General features: G+C 35.3%; 4 protein-coding genes across 7 annotated transcripts; 1 reads left to right on the forward strand and 3 right to left on the reverse strand.

Annotated features, from left to right (window-relative positions):
• Positions 1-1,920: 1,920 nt before the first annotated feature.
• Positions 1,921-5,375, reverse strand: LOC110820580 (vesicle transport v-SNARE 13-like). Of its 2 annotated transcripts, XM_022050092.2 has the most exons (6): positions 5,239-5,375; positions 4,940-5,088; positions 3,643-3,701; positions 3,362-3,550; positions 2,550-2,720; positions 1,921-2,296 (listed from the first exon to the last, which is right to left on the reverse strand). In XM_022050092.2, exons 2-6 carry the CDS (start codon positions 5,031-5,033, stop codon positions 2,144-2,146), a joined length of 666 nt encoding a protein of 221 aa, XP_021905784.2. In that variant the 5' UTR covers positions 5,034-5,088; positions 5,239-5,375; the 3' UTR covers positions 1,921-2,143. The 2 variants fall into 2 exon arrangements, with proteins under 2 accessions (XP_021905784.2, XP_021905785.1); XM_022050093.2 differs by lacking the exon at positions 5,239-5,375 and having other exon boundaries at positions 3,643-3,696.
• A 6,010-nt stretch (positions 5,376-11,385) lies between these two features.
• LOC110820517 (putative xyloglucan 6-xylosyltransferase 5) lies at positions 11,386-14,628 on the forward strand. 3 transcript variants are annotated; one of them, XM_088211791.1, is made up of 2 exons: positions 11,386-13,153; positions 14,110-14,628. In XM_088211791.1, exon 1 carries the CDS (start codon positions 11,746-11,748, stop codon positions 13,120-13,122), a length of 1,377 nt encoding a protein of 458 aa, XP_088067917.1. In that variant the 5' UTR covers positions 11,386-11,745; the 3' UTR covers positions 13,123-13,153; positions 14,110-14,628. The 3 variants fall into 3 exon arrangements, with proteins under 3 accessions (XP_088067917.1, XP_021905697.1, XP_021905698.1); XM_022050005.2 differs by having other exon boundaries at positions 14,161-14,628; XM_022050006.2 differs by lacking the exon at positions 14,110-14,628 and adding an exon at positions 13,531-13,959.
• A 407-nt stretch (positions 14,629-15,035) lies between these two features.
• Positions 15,036-16,421, reverse strand: LOC110820400 (uncharacterized). Its single transcript, XM_022049849.2, has 2 exons — positions 15,695-16,421; positions 15,036-15,560 (listed from the first exon to the last, which is right to left on the reverse strand). The coding sequence occupies exons 1-2, from the start codon at positions 16,301-16,303 to the stop codon at positions 15,477-15,479; spliced, it is 693 nt and encodes a 230-aa protein (XP_021905541.1). The 5' UTR covers positions 16,304-16,421; the 3' UTR covers positions 15,036-15,476.
• Positions 16,422-16,877: 456 nt separating this feature from the next.
• Positions 16,878-20,143, reverse strand: LOC110820398 (Protein kinase superfamily protein). The gene has a single exon (XM_022049848.2). It carries the CDS (start codon positions 19,857-19,859, stop codon positions 17,136-17,138), a length of 2,724 nt encoding a protein of 907 aa, XP_021905540.1. The 5' UTR covers positions 19,860-20,143; the 3' UTR covers positions 16,878-17,135.
• Positions 20,144-20,914: the final 771 nt, after the last annotated feature.

The raw sequence follows: 20,914 nt of genomic DNA on the forward strand, positions 1-20,914 counted from the left end.
GAGTGCTAAAAATATTATCCCTCATTACTCCGTCCGGTATGAGGATGAAACTGGCTATCCTCATACCTCATTCGGTATGAGTGCCAAAATACCAATCCTTGATACCCCGTTCGGTATGAGGCAATGTTCACGGTAGGGTTCCATATGCACCCAGTCCGTCTACCATCTCTCAGGATATCCAGTAAGACTATCATTCATTCATTCACTTAATCAAATAATTTTTCGTTTACATTTAATTTTCAGTTTCACAATTTAACTGTAAATTACGCAAAACGAGCAATACATGCATCAAGAAAACATAATTGAATCATCTTACCAACTCCAGCGTATTATTATGCATTTAAAACTGTAAAATCAATCAATCAGTTAAAACATGATAAATAGTGATAAATAACCAGTTCCGAGTCCATTAGTAACATGTGATTAATTATCGAATTTTTCTAAATTGTACAAAATACTACATTATTTATAATTGAACTTCAATTCCATAAAAAAGAATAGAGTGAGGGATTCTTATGCGAATCATTGTTCGAACACTAAACTTTCAGCTGCGCCTACTGGCGGTTCCTGGATTCCCTGAATTTTCCTTCAGAGATTAAAACACGCTTCAAATACCTAGAAATACCCAAAAAAATCTAAAATTGATGTTAAATTTCTGGTTAATTTCAGAATTCCAGCACGACGACACTACTGCTCGCGACAGCGGTTTGCCTCGAATTGGCAGATTTCAGCCAGTTTCGGCTGGTTTTGTACTCATCCCTGCGAGAAAATACGTTAAGGGGATTCGGTTGGTCGAAAAAAATTGAAAAGCATAAACTTACCGGTGGCGGAGTTTTTCGATGTGGCAGCTCCGCCGGCTCACCTTCGTGGTTAGGCATTTTTCTTCGGTCAACCTGTGAAAAATAGAATGGTAAATACAAATGTGAAAAAATCGCACGAAACGGGAATCGGGAAGGGTCTCATCATATGCGATTTTTTATTTTTTCCGTGGCGGCACCGCCAAACTTTACTCGCGATTTTCGGCTCATCCGTCGATCCTTTTGCTTCGATTTAATCATAGGGGTGTTCAAAATCAAATTTCGAGCAAATTGCGAAACTTTTTACCTTTTTTGGCGGTCGGAGGTGACTCCGTCGCAGCGGTGGGCGGCGATCGGCTCCCTTCTCCGGCGACTAATTCTTCTTCTCCGGCAGGGGTTGTCGGCTAGGGTTAGGGTTCAGTATGAAATGAGGTATTTATATCCGTCTCCTTTTAATCTGGGTTGTCCATCGCGTTTGATTTCGACCGTCCGATCGCATTTAAATAGAAAATAAATCTGTACCATTCATCGCGATTTGATCTGAATCGTATAATCACGCTTGATGAGAGAACGAATCCAGACCGTCCACGCGCGTAGGAACAAATCTGGACCATCCGATCGCGGGCACGTGGATTGCCAGCATGACTTCCCGCGTTGCACCGCATTAGCATGTCTTGCTACTTTTTTTTTTTAAATTACGTTTTAATCTCCAGTTTCTAATATTTCTTTCAAAAAAACACCCACAACCCAAATTTTTACCTTTTTTTCTTAAAATTATTTTTAATTTCATCATCTACCTATTTTTTCTAATTTTTACATTAAATAAAAATTTATAAATTAAAAAATTATATTTTATACATTAATTTTATTTTATTTTTTTAAATTAATTCCGAACATTAGACTAAAAGACTCGCAAAAACAAACTAACAAAGATAATAATTATTAATTAGTTGTTTCAAAGTTAATTCTATCAAGCTGTATATGTTGACATCTTTAAGGCATCCATAAAATATAATATATACATATATATATATGTGACATTCATCGGTCTTATAAGGCAATAAATATACATACATATATATATAATTGAATTCTACACAACAAAAAATAAAGAATTCCCACATTCCAAAACTACATACTCGCATAGTTATACTTCTCTATATGTTAAAAGATACATTAGCAAATTCCTTCTTGGATGGCTATGTTACCAATTGTGAATCACAATATGAAACACAAAGCAAGACAAAAATTCAAACACCAATGAGCAACATCCAAGCAATTCAGGTTTTTTTCAGATGACATTTGAGGGAACAATTGACTTCAACTCCATTGCACACAAGCAAGGCCTAATGGATCACCTTGAAATAAAGGATCAAAAGAATGGCAACAACCAGGACAGTGATAATTGAGCCTATAATCCATTTGTTCCGATTCATTCTTCTCGACATTGCTGTCAGGATCTTCTTGCTTTTGCTGATATTGTCATCCACTCCATGAAGCTGTGCCATAAAATTAGAACGGTGAAAAATGGGAACATGGATGATGTGCCATAAACAACATATCCACAGTTATGGCTGATTGTAAGGATGAGATCAAGGGAGAAAACAGAAGCTTCCAGTAGTCAAGTAAAACATTAAATAAACAAATTGTAATCCAAACATTAATCTGTAGAAGAAGCAACAAACGTTTTATGCCATAAAACATCAAGAAAACATTAGAAGAAATTGAAAAGGAAAATGAGAAACTGCATACAGTAGTATCGGCATGTAGTAGAGCTTGGCGTTGTTGATGCAAATCTTGGAGGATAGAGACACCAAGCTCCTCTGTTTCCAGCATTGTTCTTCTACTCTCCTTGATTCTGTTACTGGATTGATTTAACCTCTCAGTTGACATCAACAATCTTCCTCTTTGATCCGTAGAAACCTATTGTTTCATCCATAAATGTTCTAAAAAATGTTTAAAATGCACCACAAGCAACTGATAAGATTCAGACAGCTTATAAGAATCCAAAATAAAAAATCAGCTTGACATTCTCTCTTTCAACTATAGGTTATGTTGCTTCTGAGACAGCCACTCCCTCCTCCCACCATACCCAAAAAAGTTGTGAGATAGCTGTTTGAATCAATTGTATAATGAAACAGTCCAGCAGCAGCGTATAAAAAAATAACTCAGGAAGTGAAGAAAATAAATAACTACACCAAGGAAATCAATTCAGCCTGAGAATAGAGAGTATTTATATGGAAGATTAGAATTTGCAAGAAACATTCAGATAGAACTTTGAAGTCAAAGTTAAACATTACATACAAGTTATGTTTAATGGAACATCTCTTTCAATTAAAAAAATAAATAGATAAGTAAACCAACAACCAACTGAGGTCAGACTAACAATGCCATTCTGGGCCACCTTCTTTTTGTGAAAAGAGCCAGGGATTTATTTTCTTGGAGGTGTAAAGAGGAATGTACAAGTATGCATAACATAGTAAAGCAAGGTCAGATGAATGGTGGTTTACAACAATAACCAGGAAAAAAAAGGGATAGATGCACAACAGGCAAGATATACATACCGACAATGCATCTGCCATTCCAGACTCTAACAACTCATCTCTGGCAGCTTGATTTGCATTACCTGATGTGATTCTTTTAACTTCATTTTTCAAATTGTTTAGGTCAGTCTTATATTCTCTCAACTTAGCAAGAAGCACGGCCTTTACATTTGGCTGCAAACTCCTGGCCTCAAGGTCCATTTTCCGAATCTAAAGGAATTTAGGAAAAAGACCAAACTATAATTGCAATAACATAAAAAAAAGAATAGAAATTAGTGGCACAACTTAAATTTCTATGATACCAAAGCATCAGCATCATCCAACCCAGCTTGTATCTCAAAAACTTTCTGCTTCTTCTGCTCTACAAATCAGAATTCATGAAATCATTACCAGTGACTACATCATTTCATAATAAAAAATGATATAAATAAATAAATAAATAAGAAATACTTGAACAATCATAAAAATTGTAATGGCCGTTTTGTAACTCCAATTTAATTCCTATCGTATTCTTTACTTCATTTCTAAAATATCCTTTTAATGTAGAACTTGATCATAATTTTCATGTTTGATTCAATTCCACACATGTTTTATATTTATTTGGGATGTATTCCTGGCTCCTATTTGATTAAGTAAGAAGTAAGAGGCCATCTCACGACAATAAAATTAAGAGTAAAATTGATTCAACCATAAAAATTATGTCAAATTCAATTTATGTACGTAAAGAAATTCTAGTAATTAAATAAAGTAATAAAATAGCAAATAATCCCAAAGTGATTTCTCCTACAATTCTGAACTTAGGAATGAAATTGATTCTTATAATGCTACATAAAGTACTCTAGCATTACATACAGGAATGAAATATAAATCGATTGAAACAATCTCAAGTAATTTCCTTTACAACAATAATACACGTGTGTTTTAAGTGCATTTTCGAACCAACAAAATCCAACTTACCGTCCACTCTCAGAAAAAGAAACCACATTAACAAAAAACAGTATATTAGTATGAGATGCCGGATGTAAACAGGAAACACAAATGAAATAGAGATAAGCTCTCTCAAATCCTAAATATTTTTTTCAAAAAGAATTATTATCATTCTCCTTGGGCAGAATCAAGATGTTTACATCAACGATTGGATTGCAAAAAGGAACCTGACACATGAGAAAAAGTATTGAACAGAGAAGCATGTGAATTAAGAATTGAGGTAAATGAATGACGCAAAAGGAACCTGACACACAAGAAAAATTATTGAACAGAGAAGCATGTGAATTACTCTTAGAAGGATTGAGATAAATGAATGAAACTTTTGTCAAAGCTCAATTCAAGGTAGCAACCACAATAATTCAGACCCATGCTTATATACTATTCGCTCTTTCACTATTTCTCACACTGGCTTCATCACTTTAGCTGGTTTTCTTAACTTAACGACGGCTAAACACGAGCAGGAGATACGATCCATTCAAAACACCATTCACCAACGTACAACGATTATTCGGAAACAAAATCAAATAAGAAAACTCAACAACAATCAACCATCAACCATATACATTTAACCACATTGAAGAAGAGAAAGAGAGATAAGCCATCTGTCAATACCTCCATTGAGGAGCCCGGTGGACGTGCATTTCCGCGATAAATTGGCAGAGAGTTCACAATATTGACGCTCGTAGCCCTCGAAAACGTGACTCATCGTGTCAAGAATCACCAACTCAACCGAGCTTCTTCGATCGGTCGCAGAACAATCCCTAATCAACGATGAAAAACTAACTCAAAAGAAGAAAGAAGAAAAACTTATATTGATACAATCAACACACAATCTTGATCGTCTGGCATGTTATTAAATAATGCATTTTAGGCAGATGAGTGTTGCATACACAGGAGACGAGAAATTTTACCGATAATCGATCGGAGGAGAAGAGATTGACGGCGAACGATCGAAGAACCAGGGAGAGTTGAGTGAATCTGACGATATGAAACAGAGATTTTAAGAGGCCTTGGATTCGCGGGTGGCGTCCATATTAACGGGGATAGTGAATTTACGGTAATGCCCCGAAGATATCGCTTAAATTACCCTGTAATTTGTCGTTATCCGGTATTTCCTTCTCACATAGATTATTGAAGAGACCGGGACCGAAGCCACGACGTTTTAGGACAGTTATTAGCTTGGCCGCCTCTACGCGTCAACTACCTCTTGTTTTATTTATTTTTTCTTTCTATTTTAACTAATTAATTTTATTTAAGATTTCTCAAGGACCCACATTCTTCCAATTGGAGGAGTTTTTGGTTCTTTAAAAAATATTTTAAATGAATTATCATTTTTTTTTTAATTTTAAAAAACTATTTAATGGGGATGACAAAATTAATAATAATATATATAATATTTGATCTTTAGGAATAAAGGATTGTTCCTTTAAAAAACATAAAATTCTTTTTTATTTTCTCTTCAAATATATATATATATATATTTTCTTAATTTCTAAATAAAAATATAATCAATTTTTTATACAATTTAAAATTTTAAGAGCTCTTTGTTCAAAATAAGAGAGGTGGGAGATGTTATCTAATAAAATTATTACTCTTATCAATCAAGTCTTCCTCTGTTCGTAATTCATCAACAAAGCAGTAAAAATGTTAGACACCTATCAATTTCTGAGAACAAAATAATATGGCTTTTGTTGCTAACTATCAATTTTGAAACCAAAACATTCGTCATTTTCTTTTTTTTTTTTTTTTAATCTGCAAAATAATATCTTTTTTTTTTTTTCAAACTTGACTGTTGGTCTACATAATCTGCAGTCTGAGTCTAAATCAAGTTTATATATATATTTTTTTCCCCTCAAATCTAGAGATATTATAAAATAGGTATAGAATAAAAATATAAACATATATTCGATACAAGTTAGAAAAATTTTTATCCATCACTTACCTCATAAGTAAAATTTTTTATCAGATAATAGTTTTATTTACTCGTTGTTTTATTTTAAAAAAATTTATAATATATTTAAATTATTTTTAAGTAAAAATCTTAAATTCTAATCAAAATAAAATATAAATTAAAATAATATTTACACATAATACTCAATAATAAATATAAAATAACATTATAACTATACAATATTAAAAAATTACTAATTAAAATTTAATTGATTTAAGTTGAATTAAAAATAAAATAAGAACTTTATTAATTTTTTTAACAGGATGAGGTGAGTGGATAGTAATAAAGAGAAGACTGTTGTGAGCCGAAGAACACAGAGAGGAGGGAAGAGAGGGACTGAGAGCGGGAATGGTTGGAAAGAGTGGCAGTGGCAGTCAAGTGTGGTGAGGGGTGAAGTGAGTGGAAGAGAAAGAGGATTGGGATGAAGGTTAGCAAAGAGTGAGCGGGTGCATGTAAAGGTTGTGTGTGTGTGTATATTTGTGTGGATGTGTATTGGTGTATAATATGTAACTATGCTTGTAAATTTGAAAACTGCATAGAAATGTTGGTTGTTTGACAATAACTAAAATTGAAATGACTGGCGTGTGGGTTAAGTATGCAGGTATGTGTGGCATATTGAGTAGGGATGGGGTGAGGTTGCATTAATGGTGGTCGAGATTGGGACGCCGATATTGGTTGTCGTCACTTAAAAAGGGTAACTCGATCGCCAATATTGGTGATATTTGGGGGTTGCCATATTGGTAACGAGATGAGTTGCTGATGTTGGTGACGAAAGAAAACAGTAACGGTGTGTGTGTGGGTGGCCAGCTAGAGGTCGAGTGGTGGAAAAGAAAAAAAGGGTCGCCGATATTAGTGACCGATGAGGGTAACAATGTGGGTGAGTGGCCGAGTTAGGGCTGAGGGGGTGGTATCATGGGGTGACTACACCTAGTATAATTGACAATTTATCATCAAAGAGATGTAGTAGTTACAGTAGAGTTAGATGAGTAGTAGTAGGGGTTGTGGGTAGAAAAGAATGCATGGCCAATATAACAGAAAGGGAAAACATAAAGGAATGAGTTTTTAATTGGGTTTCCATGCTATTTTTGTGATTTAAATTTACTGTGCTGAGTTGTACTCATTCCCTATCAATTACAGATGAAGTAGGACTGAAGACTGGAGCGAAGTTGTAGGTTTCTGAACCTAATGTATAGAGAAAATGGAGCAGAGTTTACGACTAGTAAAACGGGATAATTACATATTTAGTAGCAATGTACCTCATGTGTAAAAATAAGGATTTATGAAATTCGTAAGCTACTATATTGATACGTCCACAGTTGAGAATTTTTTTTAAAAATCGAGTAATTGGTTTTCAGTATTTACTTTATGTGTATGATTGATTTGAAATGAGATACGAATATTCTGTATGCTAATATAATTGAGATAACACCGCTGAAAGAAAAAAAAAGCAAGGTGTTACAGGGTATGTGGCAAGTAAATCATTAAATCTATATCCACATTGTATATGTTTCGAGTTTATAACTTTCTATCTATATTCATCTATTTCTCCGTTAATTATGAATTTTACCCATATAATTTAAGGTAAGTTTGGGTAAGTTAATAGGTCAGTCGCCCTCATGTTCATCTCTATTCAAGAATTGATTTTTATAAACACGAAGAGCTTACGAAAAGAATATTGAGGTTTTTCTTGTGGTCGTGAAAGAATGTAAAATATATTTTAGAATATAAAAAATTCAATCAGACAGTTAAAAAGAAGCATACAACTATAAAAATATTAATATTCAAGTTTCGAAAGAAGTTCGAGTAATGAAGAATAATATTTCAATCTTGTAATCGAGAATTTCATTAAACTGAGGAGAGAAGACGATGCATTTAGTTTTTTCAAGAACTTAGACAATTTTAAGTGTTTCATAGTGACTGTAATAAGTAGTACTCTTTCCACCAAATAACATGCTAAGATAGCAGTAAGAGTTATTTAGCATTGAACCATGTGTTTATAGAAGTCTTTTGTATAAAGGTCTAAGTGAATGTCAAAAAAGCAAAAAATGTCATCCAAGAGTTTAAGTCAATGGTTGTCATACCAAATTTGCTCTAATACAACTCATTTGTTAGGTGCCTTTGTAAGAAAAATCTTACAGGAAATCCATCAGGCTTTGTTCTTGAAACTTTGAATGTGATGATAGAAATAAGGTTATACAAAATTGCACCCACGTCCATAGAATACTAGAAGAGTCAAGGAATCAATTTAAGTTATTGAGTAGATGAAAAAGTCACATTGTGTTTTAGAGTGAATGAACCATTATATTGTTGTGAGTTTTGTATTTGACAAGGTCATTCACCAAAGGTAACAAAACAATGACAAGAGATGATTGAGGATGAATTATTCTTAATTGTAAGTTTTACTATAATTTGAATTTTATCTTATATAGAGTTGACAAGATAAATATAGCTCTTGAGGAGTTGAGCTATTTGAGCATATAGGAAGAATCTCATTGGGTGGATGGGGTAGTTTATAATGTACTCATAATTAAAGTAAAACAGGGGGAGTTTGAGAAGGGCATAAAACTATAGGATGAGGCCATGTCTTTCGAAGTTCTTCTTGTTGGGGATATAAGTGTTATATCTACAATCCAATTATTCGTGTAATATATTGAATACATTATTATTTGACAATTTATTTTAATATATAGCAATAATATTTTATTATCATATCGTTTAATTTATGTGATAAAGTTCTTAATTAAATTTGTAAGTTTTATATCAAGATGGGGATCTTGATAATGAGAGTAAAACTTTTTATAATTTGATTTAAAATGTTCTTAGTTGTTTGATCATCAAAATGGGACATTAATGATCCGGTAAGACTAATATATATGTAATAGTCTTTATAAGATAAAGATTAGTTGATCTCATTAATTAAATCACATATATAGATGATGCATATGGAGATATGATCATTGAACTAACCCAATTTAGAATTTCTAATGGTTAATATTATCTTAAACTGTTAATAGAGTATTCTCTTATTTTGATAAGATGTACAAATTTTCTTAGACTTGAAATCATCATGGTAATTGATTAGTCATTTATTATACTTTAATTTTGAACACCTATGGTCACATAACAAAGATATTGAGTGTGATTAAATGCTTGTAAAATTAATAATTGGTCAAGACGGAATCTGTCAATTTAGGTAATAAGTTTAAGCTCTATGTTGTCATTTATTATAATAAATAAATTAAAACTTTGGTCAGGGCAGTTGAATGAAAGAAGAAAAAAGTTTTTTATGTCATTCATTAGTCAATTATAATTGACATGAAACATAATTGGTTATTTATTGGGATTTGACGGTTAAATCATATTTTAGGGTTAATTCAAAGCAATAATGACTGAAGAAAATATTACATATTTCTTTAGTAGGTTCTTGAGAGTAATTATACATTTCATATTATCCGGTCGTTGAGAAGTGTTGCTAGATGCCAACCTTAATTAGTAAATTGATTTGACCAATTTGTTACCGATTTAGTGTTGAACTTATGAGGTCGCACACTAATGAGTGTTTTAACTTTTGTTAAATATATTAATTATTTTAATTATTTGAGAATTAAATTAGAAAATTTAATTTAATCAAATAAATAAAATTTTTAATCTAAATAAAATATTATTATATTATTTACTAGCACCGAGAATATAATTAATATTATAAACAAATTAAATTTTTTATTTTTAAAATAAAAAATTAATATTTATATTTTAATTATTATATTATTAGTGTAATAATATAATATGCGTAGTTATTATAATAATTGAAATTATTATAAAATTTAATTTGAAATTAAATTAGTTTATAAAGTTATTTTATTAAATAATAATAATTAAAAAGGATAAATATATATATATATATATGAGATATATATGTAAATACTTAGGTGTTAAATAATTTAAAAAAAAAGGAAAATGGATGAGTCTAAAAGGAACTCCTCCAGCCATGCCACCTATATATATATATATATATATATATGATATATGATATATATATATATATTTGTGTGGGGTTTTCGAAAAGAGACTGAAAAGAATTAAAAGATCAGCCCTACATTAAAAGAAAGATCCTTGAATTCTCTATTAAAATTTTGTTAAATTTTTTTTACATATTTATATTATTTAATTTATCTGTACTTTTTATTAATTAAAGAGTTGAACATTAAATATTAATTTTAAAGTATTTATATTTTTGAGTAATTTTAATTTGATAATTCGCTGTTAATTATGTTTTAAATTTAATTTTTAAATTATAATATAATTTTTAAATATAAATAGATCAGATTAAATTATTATTTTTATATTTCAGTGCGTATTATGTACGTGTTACAATTCATCAACTCTTTGTTACTCAATCGATCTATCGATAACTAGTGACGTTAAGCCAATAAAGAAGCGAGAAGAGTTTTTATCTTTTAGAGTGTATTGCTGACAAACCTAAAGCATAAATCACATAAATTAAGATGAGAACTAGAGGTAGATTGAAAAGAATTATAACTTTTGTTGATTAATATAATCTGTCATGGATTAAATATAAGTAGCCAACGAGAAATTCATTTTGGTGCCCCAAAAAATGGAAACAGAAAAGACGAAAGCATTTGCAAATAAGTGAGTGGAGACCACCCGGCACATGGAGACGAGCAAACACACTCACATGCCATAAATTATTATTGGGCTTTAAATTTAAATTAAATTATTTTATTTTTTTCTCATAAATTTTTTAATACCGTAATACAAAAATTATTCAATTATTTTTTTCACAAAAATCAAATCAGATTTTCTCTTCAAAAAAAAGAAAGTGGCGAACCACGATCTTTCTTATTCTTACAACTAACTCAACAAATCAACACGTTAATGTTTGTTTTGAGAGAAAATCAACACGTTAATTACCTTTTCTTAGCTGTGCGTTCTGTGTATCCTCACAGAAACTGGATTGGTGGGTCCCATCTCGTGCCTTACTAATTATAATTTAATTACCATGATCATTATTTACTTATAATGTAAAAATAAATTAATAATTTTAAACCTTCATTTAAGATAAATAAACAAATAATTAAAACCACCCTAAACAGTCGGTGATTAGACACTTGTCTGCTCCAGCAACTCCCTTCCCTGAAGCTGCCCTTCCACACATGACGAGAACACCACCCCCCTTAATCCAATTCTAGGGTTTAACTCTTCCCTTCATCTCCCCCATCCAACAAAGCAGATCCATTTCTTGTTTCTTTTACAAATATATACCCCCCAAAATCACACGATGCAGAGCTATATCAATACATACTCCTAAACCTGCTAAACCCGTTTCTCCTTCCTCATGATCTCAGCTTAGCCGAGTCTTATCCCTTACAAAGAGAGGGATTTGCACTACCCGGATCTCTCTCTGTAAACCATTCAATTCCACTGAAACGGAGGGTGAAGTTTAGTTATGGGTCAAGAGAATTTCACGGCCCAGAAAAGAGCCTCGTCGGGCGGTGGCGCCGCCGGCTTGCCAACCACCACCGCTAATGGCGTAAGGGGCCGTGGGATTGGAGTAATGTCGCGTGGAAGACAGATCCATAAGACTTTCAACAATATCAAGATCACGATTCTCTGCGGATTTGTTACCATCCTTGTCCTCCGCGGCACCATCGGCGTCGGAAATCTAGGAAGCTCCGACGCCGACGTTATCAATCAGAATCTTATAGAGGAGACAAACCGGATCCTCGCGGAGATTCGATCGGATTCCGACCCCAACGACCCTGATGAACTTGCCGAGTCCGAGATCAACCCCAACATCACCTATACACTGGGTCCGAAGATCACTAATTGGGATGAGGAACGCAAGGTATGGCTGAGCCAAAACCCTGAGTTCCCTAACTTTATCAACGGCAAAGCTAGGATTCTCCTCGTTACTGGATCGCCCCCAAAACCTTGTGATAATCCAATTGGGGATCATTATTTGTTGAAATCGGTTAAGAATAAGATTGACTACTGTAGGCTTCATGGGATAGAAATTGTGTATAACTTGGCCCATTTGGATAAGGAGCTTGCCGGGTATTGGGCAAAGCTGCCTTTGATTAGGAAGTTGATGTTGTCTCACCCGGAGGTAGAGTGGATTTGGTGGATGGACAGTGATGCCTTGTTTACTGATATGGTTTTTGAGATCCCCTTAGCAAAATACAGTAACTATAACTTAGTTATCCATGGGTATCCTGACTTGCTATTCGAACAAAAGTCATGGATTGCTTTGAACACGGGGAGTTTTCTGTTTAGAAATTGCCAGTGGTCATTGGATTTGTTGGATGCATGGGCACCAATGGGGCCAAAGGGTCCAATCCGAGAGGAGGCTGGGAGGATTTTGACTGCAAATTTGAAGGGGAGACCGGCTTTTGAGGCTGATGATCAGTCTGCACTTATTTACTTGCTGCTTTCACAGAAGGATCAGTGGATGGACAAGGTGTTTGTCGAAAATCAGTACTATCTGCATGGTTTCTGGGAGGGATTGGTAGATAGGTATGAGGAAATGTTAGAGAAGTATCATCCAGGACTGGGGGATGAGAGGTGGCCTTTTGTCACTCATTTTGTTGGTTGCAAGCCTTGCGGAAGCTATGCAGATTATGCAGTAGAGAGGTGCTTGAAGAGCATGGAGAGGGCTTTCAATTTTGCAGATAATCAGGTGCTTAAACTCTATGGGTTTGGGCACAGGGGGTTGTTGAGTCCCAAGATTAAAAGGATCAGGAATGAGACAACCACTCCATTGGAGTCTGTAGAGAAGTTTGATATTCGCCTATCAACAATTGGGAAAAGTGAATCACATAGCTAGTGAGTGAGAAACATATTTGGTGTGTCTATAGGTAATGCAATTTCTCAGTTGAAAAGCAGATTGAGATTTGATAACAGTTTCACGTTTAGAAGTAATTTTTGTTTCATCTGTTGTCCTGTACTGCTCTTGAGAACAGACTATAAGAATTCTTTCATTGACTTGTTTTTACAACATGTCCTGGTAATTTATTATAAAGGAAATTCATAACCAGCTCTTTGATAGTTTGGTCTTTCCTTTAGTTCCCTCTAATTTTACAGGGGTTGAACACATATTTACTCTTTTAGTATATAGATTATCTGAGTTTTATGTGTTAATAATGTTACTATCTAATATTTAGCAGTTTTCTAGACTTTAACTAGAGTACTAGAATTGGGATCTTCTTTATTGGGTTGTTGCTCTTGACATCAGGAGTCATTTTCCACCTTTGATCCTGTTATGAACGTTCAAGGATTTGATAAAACAGAAAACATGGATGGGAGTTGTGTATTTGCTGGAGTACCAAGCTCTGGCATAAAGATCGAATGAGGTGACTCATGGCTATATTTTTGCTAGAGTCCTTTGGGAACCAATCTACAATATCTGTTTTATGTTTGATAGATGTAAGTGTGTTTGAGTTACCTGCTTATGACTTGGTACATTGTAACTGACGTAATGCTTACTGTATCATGACCTCATAGTTTGACAGCTATGTATGTGGTCTCTTGTTCTTTTTCCTTCCTGCTTGAGATATGTATACTAGCAGTAAGCTCTCATGGGTGCACACAATATGTAATTTTGCCGTTATCAGGTTGTCTAAGCATGACGCACATGAGATGATAGTAAAGTTATGGATGTCAACTTGTTTCCTCATATGATTGGTGATTTGATTAGATATAGAGCGTTTAGTTAAATTCAGCACACTCTAGCATAAGCTGTTTTGTTTATTCAAAGCTTTGACTTGAGAAGCAAAAAGTGTCTCATGATGATTGCATGTATGTCTGGTTTAAGTGATGATGCAGTGTATTTTGGTGATCTTGTTTCATGTGCATGTGGAGCAAGGCTGGAAGCCTAGGTGACAATATTTGATGTCAGGCAGGCAGGATTCTCCATTTCAATCTAGGGAATGGATGACTATTATGGATTGAATATTTGGGTATCAAGGCTTTTGTAAAATTTCTGCTTCCTGAAGTTTGTCATTATAAAAGAATAGATTGAAAGTTGTGTATTTGTTATGGTGAGTGAAGTCTGAATTATCAAGTGATTAATCTGTATGTTGTTCAAGTCATTAAATTGTGCAAGTTCCTTCGCAGAATTAGGTGAAATTGAATGTAGATGGAAGTGTTGACCAGCATGGTTCTCGCATCCTTTGGGAGCGAGTGAACAGAATCTTAGATGCTGGGAATTTTATTTCTAGGGCAGATCATTCTAAAGTGAAAAGATAATTGAGAGGATTGGTTTCAGCTGTTGAGAAGAGCATTAGCAAATTAGAGTTTGGAGATTGAAATGGAAGGCTGTTAATTTGGTTGATTTGGTGTTTCATAGTAATCCTATAAATATTATCTATAACAATTATGGATTGGAGTTTCATGATTTACTGGGTAGATTTTACACTGTTTGTGTTGTTCTACTTACCAAACATAAAGACATAACGAGTGTGTAGTTAATTGGCTCTTTTATTCTTTTTCTTTTTTAAAAAACATTTTACTATTTGAAAATAGCCTTTGTTTTAAACTCAACAGTGAAAATAGACCTTCTGGGATGGAGGACGATACCATGATAGCTTTGAACTTTTATTTATAAAGTTATGTAATATCTTCTACTTCATTTTTTTCTAAACGGGGATGTCCAAAATAGGTGGCAATCACTATTGCTTAATGGGATCATTTCCCAATGTTGATTTTCAATTCTTAGAAGCTCAAAATGCAGAACATCAATTTGTTCATAACACTCATTAGATTGGATGAAGTCTGGGCGCATGTTATCACATACTAAAATTTTTTGGATAAGTTAGGAATTTCTCCATTCAACCCGACAACCCTTTCATTAACTGATCTCAATCTACACATATCACCAACAAATAACATCTGGGGAATCCTAGTATAATTTCTCTTCCATGTAATTCATAGATTATATGCTAACTAATGCTTCTTGATGGATTTGCAAAGAAATTTCCTATGAAAAAAACTAACGTATAAGGAATTAAATGCCCCTGGAGTGCCAGAAGCCCATAGCAACAATACCCACGTGGGATGATTCAATCAGCTCTGACTCCCCGGAGAGCTCCAGCTCCAAACTCCAAAACTGGGCGGTGATTGCGGCTTGCCGTCAACCTCCATAGCCTTGGAAGATTAAGTCCAATGCCATGGCTCCTCTGCTTAATTCTTTGAAGTAAGGACTCTGTGACGGGCCACTAATACTTCATTCATTTGAGCGATTTGATTCAATAGCTGCATAATCTTCTGCACAAGCAAAAGACGAAAAATTTCAAAGAAGAAAAAAAGACATTTTTGAGTTTTTCTTTTTGGCATTTTCACAAACACCTTAAAACCATATTCAGGTTAAAGATTTTCACCAAACAGTGATAAAAACAAACCTCGTCTTTCTCTTTGATCATCAGTTTCAAACGATCTACACTCTCCCGCTTCCTCCGCCGTCGTCGAACTCTGGCGCACACCCACCACCATAAGACCAACGCGGCCACGCCGATGGCCGGGTACGACGACCAAAATGTCCTTCTGCTACGACCCCTTTTACAGCCCAGAAACCAGGAGACAATATTTAACATTTTGAGACGCAAAACATTCCACCAGCCGTTGACCCCGTCGCCAACCACCGGGACCATGGAATCAGAGGGTATTGAGGAAAACTGCGGATCGTGATCGGAGTCGGGAGCTGCGAATAAGAAAGTGGGGTAAGATGGCGATGGAGAATGCTGGGTTTGAGTGCACCAGAGTGAGGAAGAGGAGGAGGAGGAGGAAGACGAAGAAAGGACATGGAGGTTTTCATGGTGGATTGGAGGGAAGATGGACAAATCGTCGTCGTGGTTTGGGAGGCAGTCTCTGATTACAACCATGGACCATTTCTGTTGTTGTGATTGTTCTTGAAGTTGATTTTCCGATTTGGAAGATGAATGGCGAAGGGCCACGTGTGTCGGCAGCTTCTTCCAATCTTCGTCGTCTAATATAATTTGGCATTCCCCCATGATTGGGTCTTCTTCCCGTGGTAGTCTCTGGCTCTGAAACAAAACTCTACAAACTCTGCGTTTTTCCTTGTTACTTTGGGCAGAGAAGAGATGTCTGCATTTGTTTTTTTTTTTTTTTAAATTTTTTTAATATACTTTTGTTATTTACTTAAGACTTTTTATAAAATAATAATAAAAAAAAAAGGATAGTAAAATTGTGAGATCTAATCATCATTTTCTAAATAATTTACATTCAGAATTACAAATTTCATTAAGATAGAAATAAATTAACAGGAATTTTTGTTTTCATTTTCATCTTTTGCGTTTACCCATTAAATTTCTTAGTAACATTTAACCAAAGAGAGTTCAAGTTTAGTTTATTGAGATTTAAACTCTTTCCTGATAATTTTAAAGATTAAATATAACCCATCAATCTAATTCATTTTAAATTTTGTTTGTAAATACTAATTCATGTTTAAGATATATTTAAGATGTAATGATCTGGGGGTGGTTATGGTCTACTGTTAGAGGTGTTATTCTGTCAGTAAAATATAAGAAGAGAACAGAAGAAATTCATTACAGAGATGTTAATATGAAGTGATGAATAGCTTTCTTTACTAACCAACAACCTTTGATTAACATATCAAAAGAAAAAAAAAAACAAAAAACAAATCCCAAGAGCAAAAATTAAGGAAAATTTTTTATAAAAAAATCAAATAAAAAAGTTGAATCTGCAAAACAAAATCTAAAAACAATCAAGTATATAAAGAATCTCCAGTTCCCCATTCTTCGCTTCGACTCAATCCATTGGACTTCTCTATGAACATCGCTAACTTGTTTCTTTTTTTAGTTTTCATCTTGCCTGGAAATTGGCAATCTGAGAGAACAATGGACTAGAAGATACTTGAGAATCATCCCTGACCGAAGAAACACTCGTGTCCAACACCTCATTTTCGATCTTCTTCTCCTCGAAAGCAATGAGATTTACAGTACTTTTATCTTCTGTTTGATCAATCTGAGTTGAAACCTCCTGAAGCTGCAATGCATATTCCAAGTTCCACAACACATCTCCCATGGATGGCCTATCAACACCTTGTTCCGCCAAACATTTCTCTGCAGCCTCCACGTATTTCTTCAACGATCCATGACTGATTGTTTCGGAGATTTTTGGATCGATTATCTTCTCAAGTGATCCCTTTCTGTGCATCTGCATTGCCCACTCTGCCAAACTAACTTGCTCTCTGGGTAAACCTGGCAATATTACAGCTCTTGCACATAATACCTCAAAAAGAACTACACCAAATGAGTAAACATCTGATTTCTCAGTCAGCTGTTGTCTTCTGAAGTATTCTGGGTCTAAGTACCCAAAGCTACCTTTCACAGCTGTGCTTACATGCCCTTGATCAATGGCTGCTGCTTTTGATAACCCAAAATCAGACATTTTCGCAACAAGATTCTCGTCAAGAAGGATGTTTGTAGTCTTCACATCACGGTGAATGATCCCTTGTGCAGCACCCGTGTGGAGATAATGAAGCCCGCGAGCTGCTCCTATGCAAATTTCAAGTCTTTGTTTCCATGACAAAGTAGGCTTTTTCGTGTCGGTTCCATATAGATGATCACGGAGAGGACCGTTTGCCATGTACTCGTAAACAAGAATCATTTCTTGGCGCTCATCACAGAAGCCAATAAGTGATACTAAATGTCTATGTCTGAGTTTAGACAGCATCTGAATCTCTGTCTGGAATTCATTGATGCCTTGCTCCGAACCTGCGCTGCCTCTCTTGATGGCAACCTTCTTTCCGTCCTCTAAAGTTCCAAGATAAACTTTGCCAAACCCACCAACACCAATCACTTCCTTCTCATTAAAATTCTGTGTGGCGGTTTGCAATTCGTGGAAAGTGAAGAATCTACCAAAACCCTGATTGCAGAAGACGCTAGAGTAGCTCTTGCTTTTCCTTGAGCTAAAAATGCCTGACCTGCGAGAGCTGCTAAGGCTGTACAAGAAGCTAGTACGAGTAGAATGAAGAGGGAGGAGCCATGAGGAGAAGCTATTTTGCTTCTGCCAATCTTTAGGCCTCCTATGCCACCTAACAAAAACCAGAAGAAGACCCAACAATGCCATCATCCCCATTCCCAGTCCAATCCACGCAACTAGCCTCATTTTTCTTGATACTTCTCCAGGCCCGTGGTACTCCCCATGGATGTCAAGAAGACCATCTAGACTCCCTGCTATGTTGTTCATCTTCATCACCTCCAATCCGTTGAGAATCGCATTAGCCTTCCCTGCTGGACCATTCGGAGCAGGACCAACCTGAACCATGATAGAACCGTTTGTAATGGCAGATGAATTCAGCACAAAATCTGCATAATACGCAGTGGAAAGTTCACTGGTGAGCTTTGAGAGATCAAGAGGTAGCATCCCCGCCAAGCCATTGATATACACGTTGAACACCAAATCGTTAAGGCTTTTACTGACAATGTCACAGAAATGCAATCTGATCAAATAATCATAACCAGGATCAACACTCATAATCCACGTAAGATTGAAATTGGGGTTCATGACTTGAGCTTCCATCATCTGTTCCGCTGTTGCATAAACCAAACTAGGAGCAATGACAGGAGTAGCTCCTCCTTTGGCAGACGGATATTTGATGGTGGTGGGTGAGACACTCGCATTGAGAGCTCCTTGTAGAAAAACATTAATTTCCTCATCAGGAAACCACGTCCTGGTTAACGTATCATTTTTAGGGCTGATTAATTGGCCTCCAACGTTTAACCTGTAATACACTTGAAGAGCAGTTCTGTTCAAGCCATTGATATTGCTTTGAGGAACCAGAGATGCTGATTCAGAGATGAGAGTTTCAGGAGCACTGACTACCTCAATAGCATTGACGAAGGCGTAGGAGCCCTTTGTGGGGTCGAAAAAGAGGGAGAATCTGCCGGTAGCAGAGATGAGATATTCCTTGAAAACAACAGAACTAGTGTCATTAACCGAGAAGTCACGAAGGAGGACAACGTGATCAGTGAAGACACTAAAAACAGCGGAGGTTAGATTGTAAAGAGGGTGAGGGAGAGGATAAAAGTAGAGACGAACCCAGTGGTAGCCTGGTTTCGAAACGTAAAAAGAGTAGATAGATTCAACAGGGAAGATCCTGGCAGTTCGGTACAAAGAAAACGCAGATGGAGGAGACAGAGATGAGATATTGGGGGAAATGGAATCAACCGCACACTGGACATCTTCAGCGGTTTGTAAGAAAGAAACTGATTCAGCATCAGATTTGAAGGTTCTTCCATCAGGAAGTTTGGTGTGTTGGGGGGAGCCGCAGTCGATGAGATAGTTATCGTGAGGTCGGAAGAACGGGGCAGGAGAAGGAGAAGGAGAAGGAGAAGGAGAAGGAGATAGGGAAGGAGGGAGAGGGAGAGAAGAGGGAGGAGGTTTATTGATACCCTTTGCAGAGGAAAAGTTGACAAGGTTGGAGAAAAAGAAGAGGAGATGGAGAAAGAGGGGAAGGGAAAGAAAGGTGGTGAGGGAGGAGATAGGTCGAGGCCTTGATGGCCAATGATTCTCTCCTCCCATTAGAAGGTGGAAGGGAAATCAGAGTCAGCTTGGCGGGTGTGGTGGAGGAGGAGGATCAGACATGACTGTCTTCCCTGGAGGAGGAGGAAGAAGAAAGTGTACGTACGTGTGTATGTAGAGACAGAAATGGATTGATCTTTTTTATTTATTTATTTTTTCGAGGGGTGGATATGGGTTAATCTTAAAACACGTAGAGAAAGGGGGAGAGGAATATTTGTTGTGGGAGGCATGTAGGGAAAAGACGTGGAGAGTTGTATGTCCTCTGTGTGTGTGTGTGTTTTTTCCTCTTTTATTTATTTATTTATTTTGTTTGTGTGTGGGTGTATGTGTGTATTGTCTATTTTGGCGAAAGAGGAAGGAGAAGAAATGGTAAAAAAAACAAATTGATAAAAAGAGAGAGCGAGCTATGCGTTGGGCCCCAAAAGAGTCTCTACTTTTTATCACTATTTCTAACCACCAACTACCATCCCAACACCTTCTGCTTCTTTTTGATTCACCTCTCTCTCCCTCTGTTATTGGGGAAAGAAAAATAACGACTGCACTTTTCAAACTCTGCCAAGATGGAGATTCTATCATCGTAATCTTTGGACTTCAGATCATACCAAAACAAAAGATGACTTCTGTTATAAGTGGTTTCCAACAACGGACAAATATGAAAAAACAAAAGTTTAATCCTCCAGCTTTCAGAGTATTAAGCTATTATTTTTTTTAAATACACATAATATGTCTTTTACATCATCAACTGTTGTAGCCGGATATTTTTCCAAATATAAACAGAAGTACGCTTTGACTTTTTTAATAAAGAAATATATTCTTCAAAATGCTGGAGAAACAAATTTTTTTTAAAAAATAGTTAAAAAAAAAAAAAAAGAGACATACCCAAAACAAAGTTGCAACGCAGTTCCTGGAAAAGTGCTTTTAAATCAATCAAAACACCTACCAAGAAAACACCTTCGAGTTAAGGATAACATAATATACGAAACGACAAAACAAGCTTGTTGTTGACCTGAAAAAAAAATATATAATCAACAGAGAATTTTAAAAGCCTACAATAT

The sequence above is a fragment of the Carica papaya genome, chromosome 9, assembly GCF_054855325.1.
Source record: "Carica papaya isolate Zhongbai chromosome 9, ASM5485532v1, whole genome shotgun sequence".
NCBI lineage: Eukaryota > Viridiplantae > Streptophyta > Magnoliopsida > Brassicales > Caricaceae > Carica > Carica papaya.

Coding starts and splice junctions, on each gene's coding strand:
- LOC110820580 (XM_022050092.2), bottom strand. CDS start 5,033: ATGAGTCACGTTTTCGAGGGCTACGAGCGTCAATATTGTGAACTCTCT. Junction 3,551..3,642: donor TGGATGATGCTGATGCTTTG/GTATCATAGAAA, acceptor AAATTCCTTTAG/ATTCGGAAAATGGACCTTGA. Junction 2,721..3,361: donor GAATGGCAGATGCATTGTCG/GTATGTATATCT, acceptor ATGAAACAATAG/GTTTCTACGGATCAAAGAGG.
- LOC110820398 (XM_022049848.2), bottom strand. CDS start 19,859: ATGGGAGGAGAGAATCATTGGCCATCAAGGCCTCGACCTATCTCCTCC.
- LOC110820400 (XM_022049849.2), bottom strand. CDS start 16,303: ATGGGGGAATGCCAAATTATATTAGACGACGAAGATTGGAAGAAGCTG. Junction 15,561..15,694: donor TGATCAAAGAGAAAGACGAG/GTTTGTTTTTAT, acceptor TTGCTTGTGCAG/AAGATTATGCAGCTATTGAA.
- LOC110820517 (XM_088211791.1), top strand. CDS start 11,746: ATGGGTCAAGAGAATTTCACGGCCCAGAAAAGAGCCTCGTCGGGCGGT.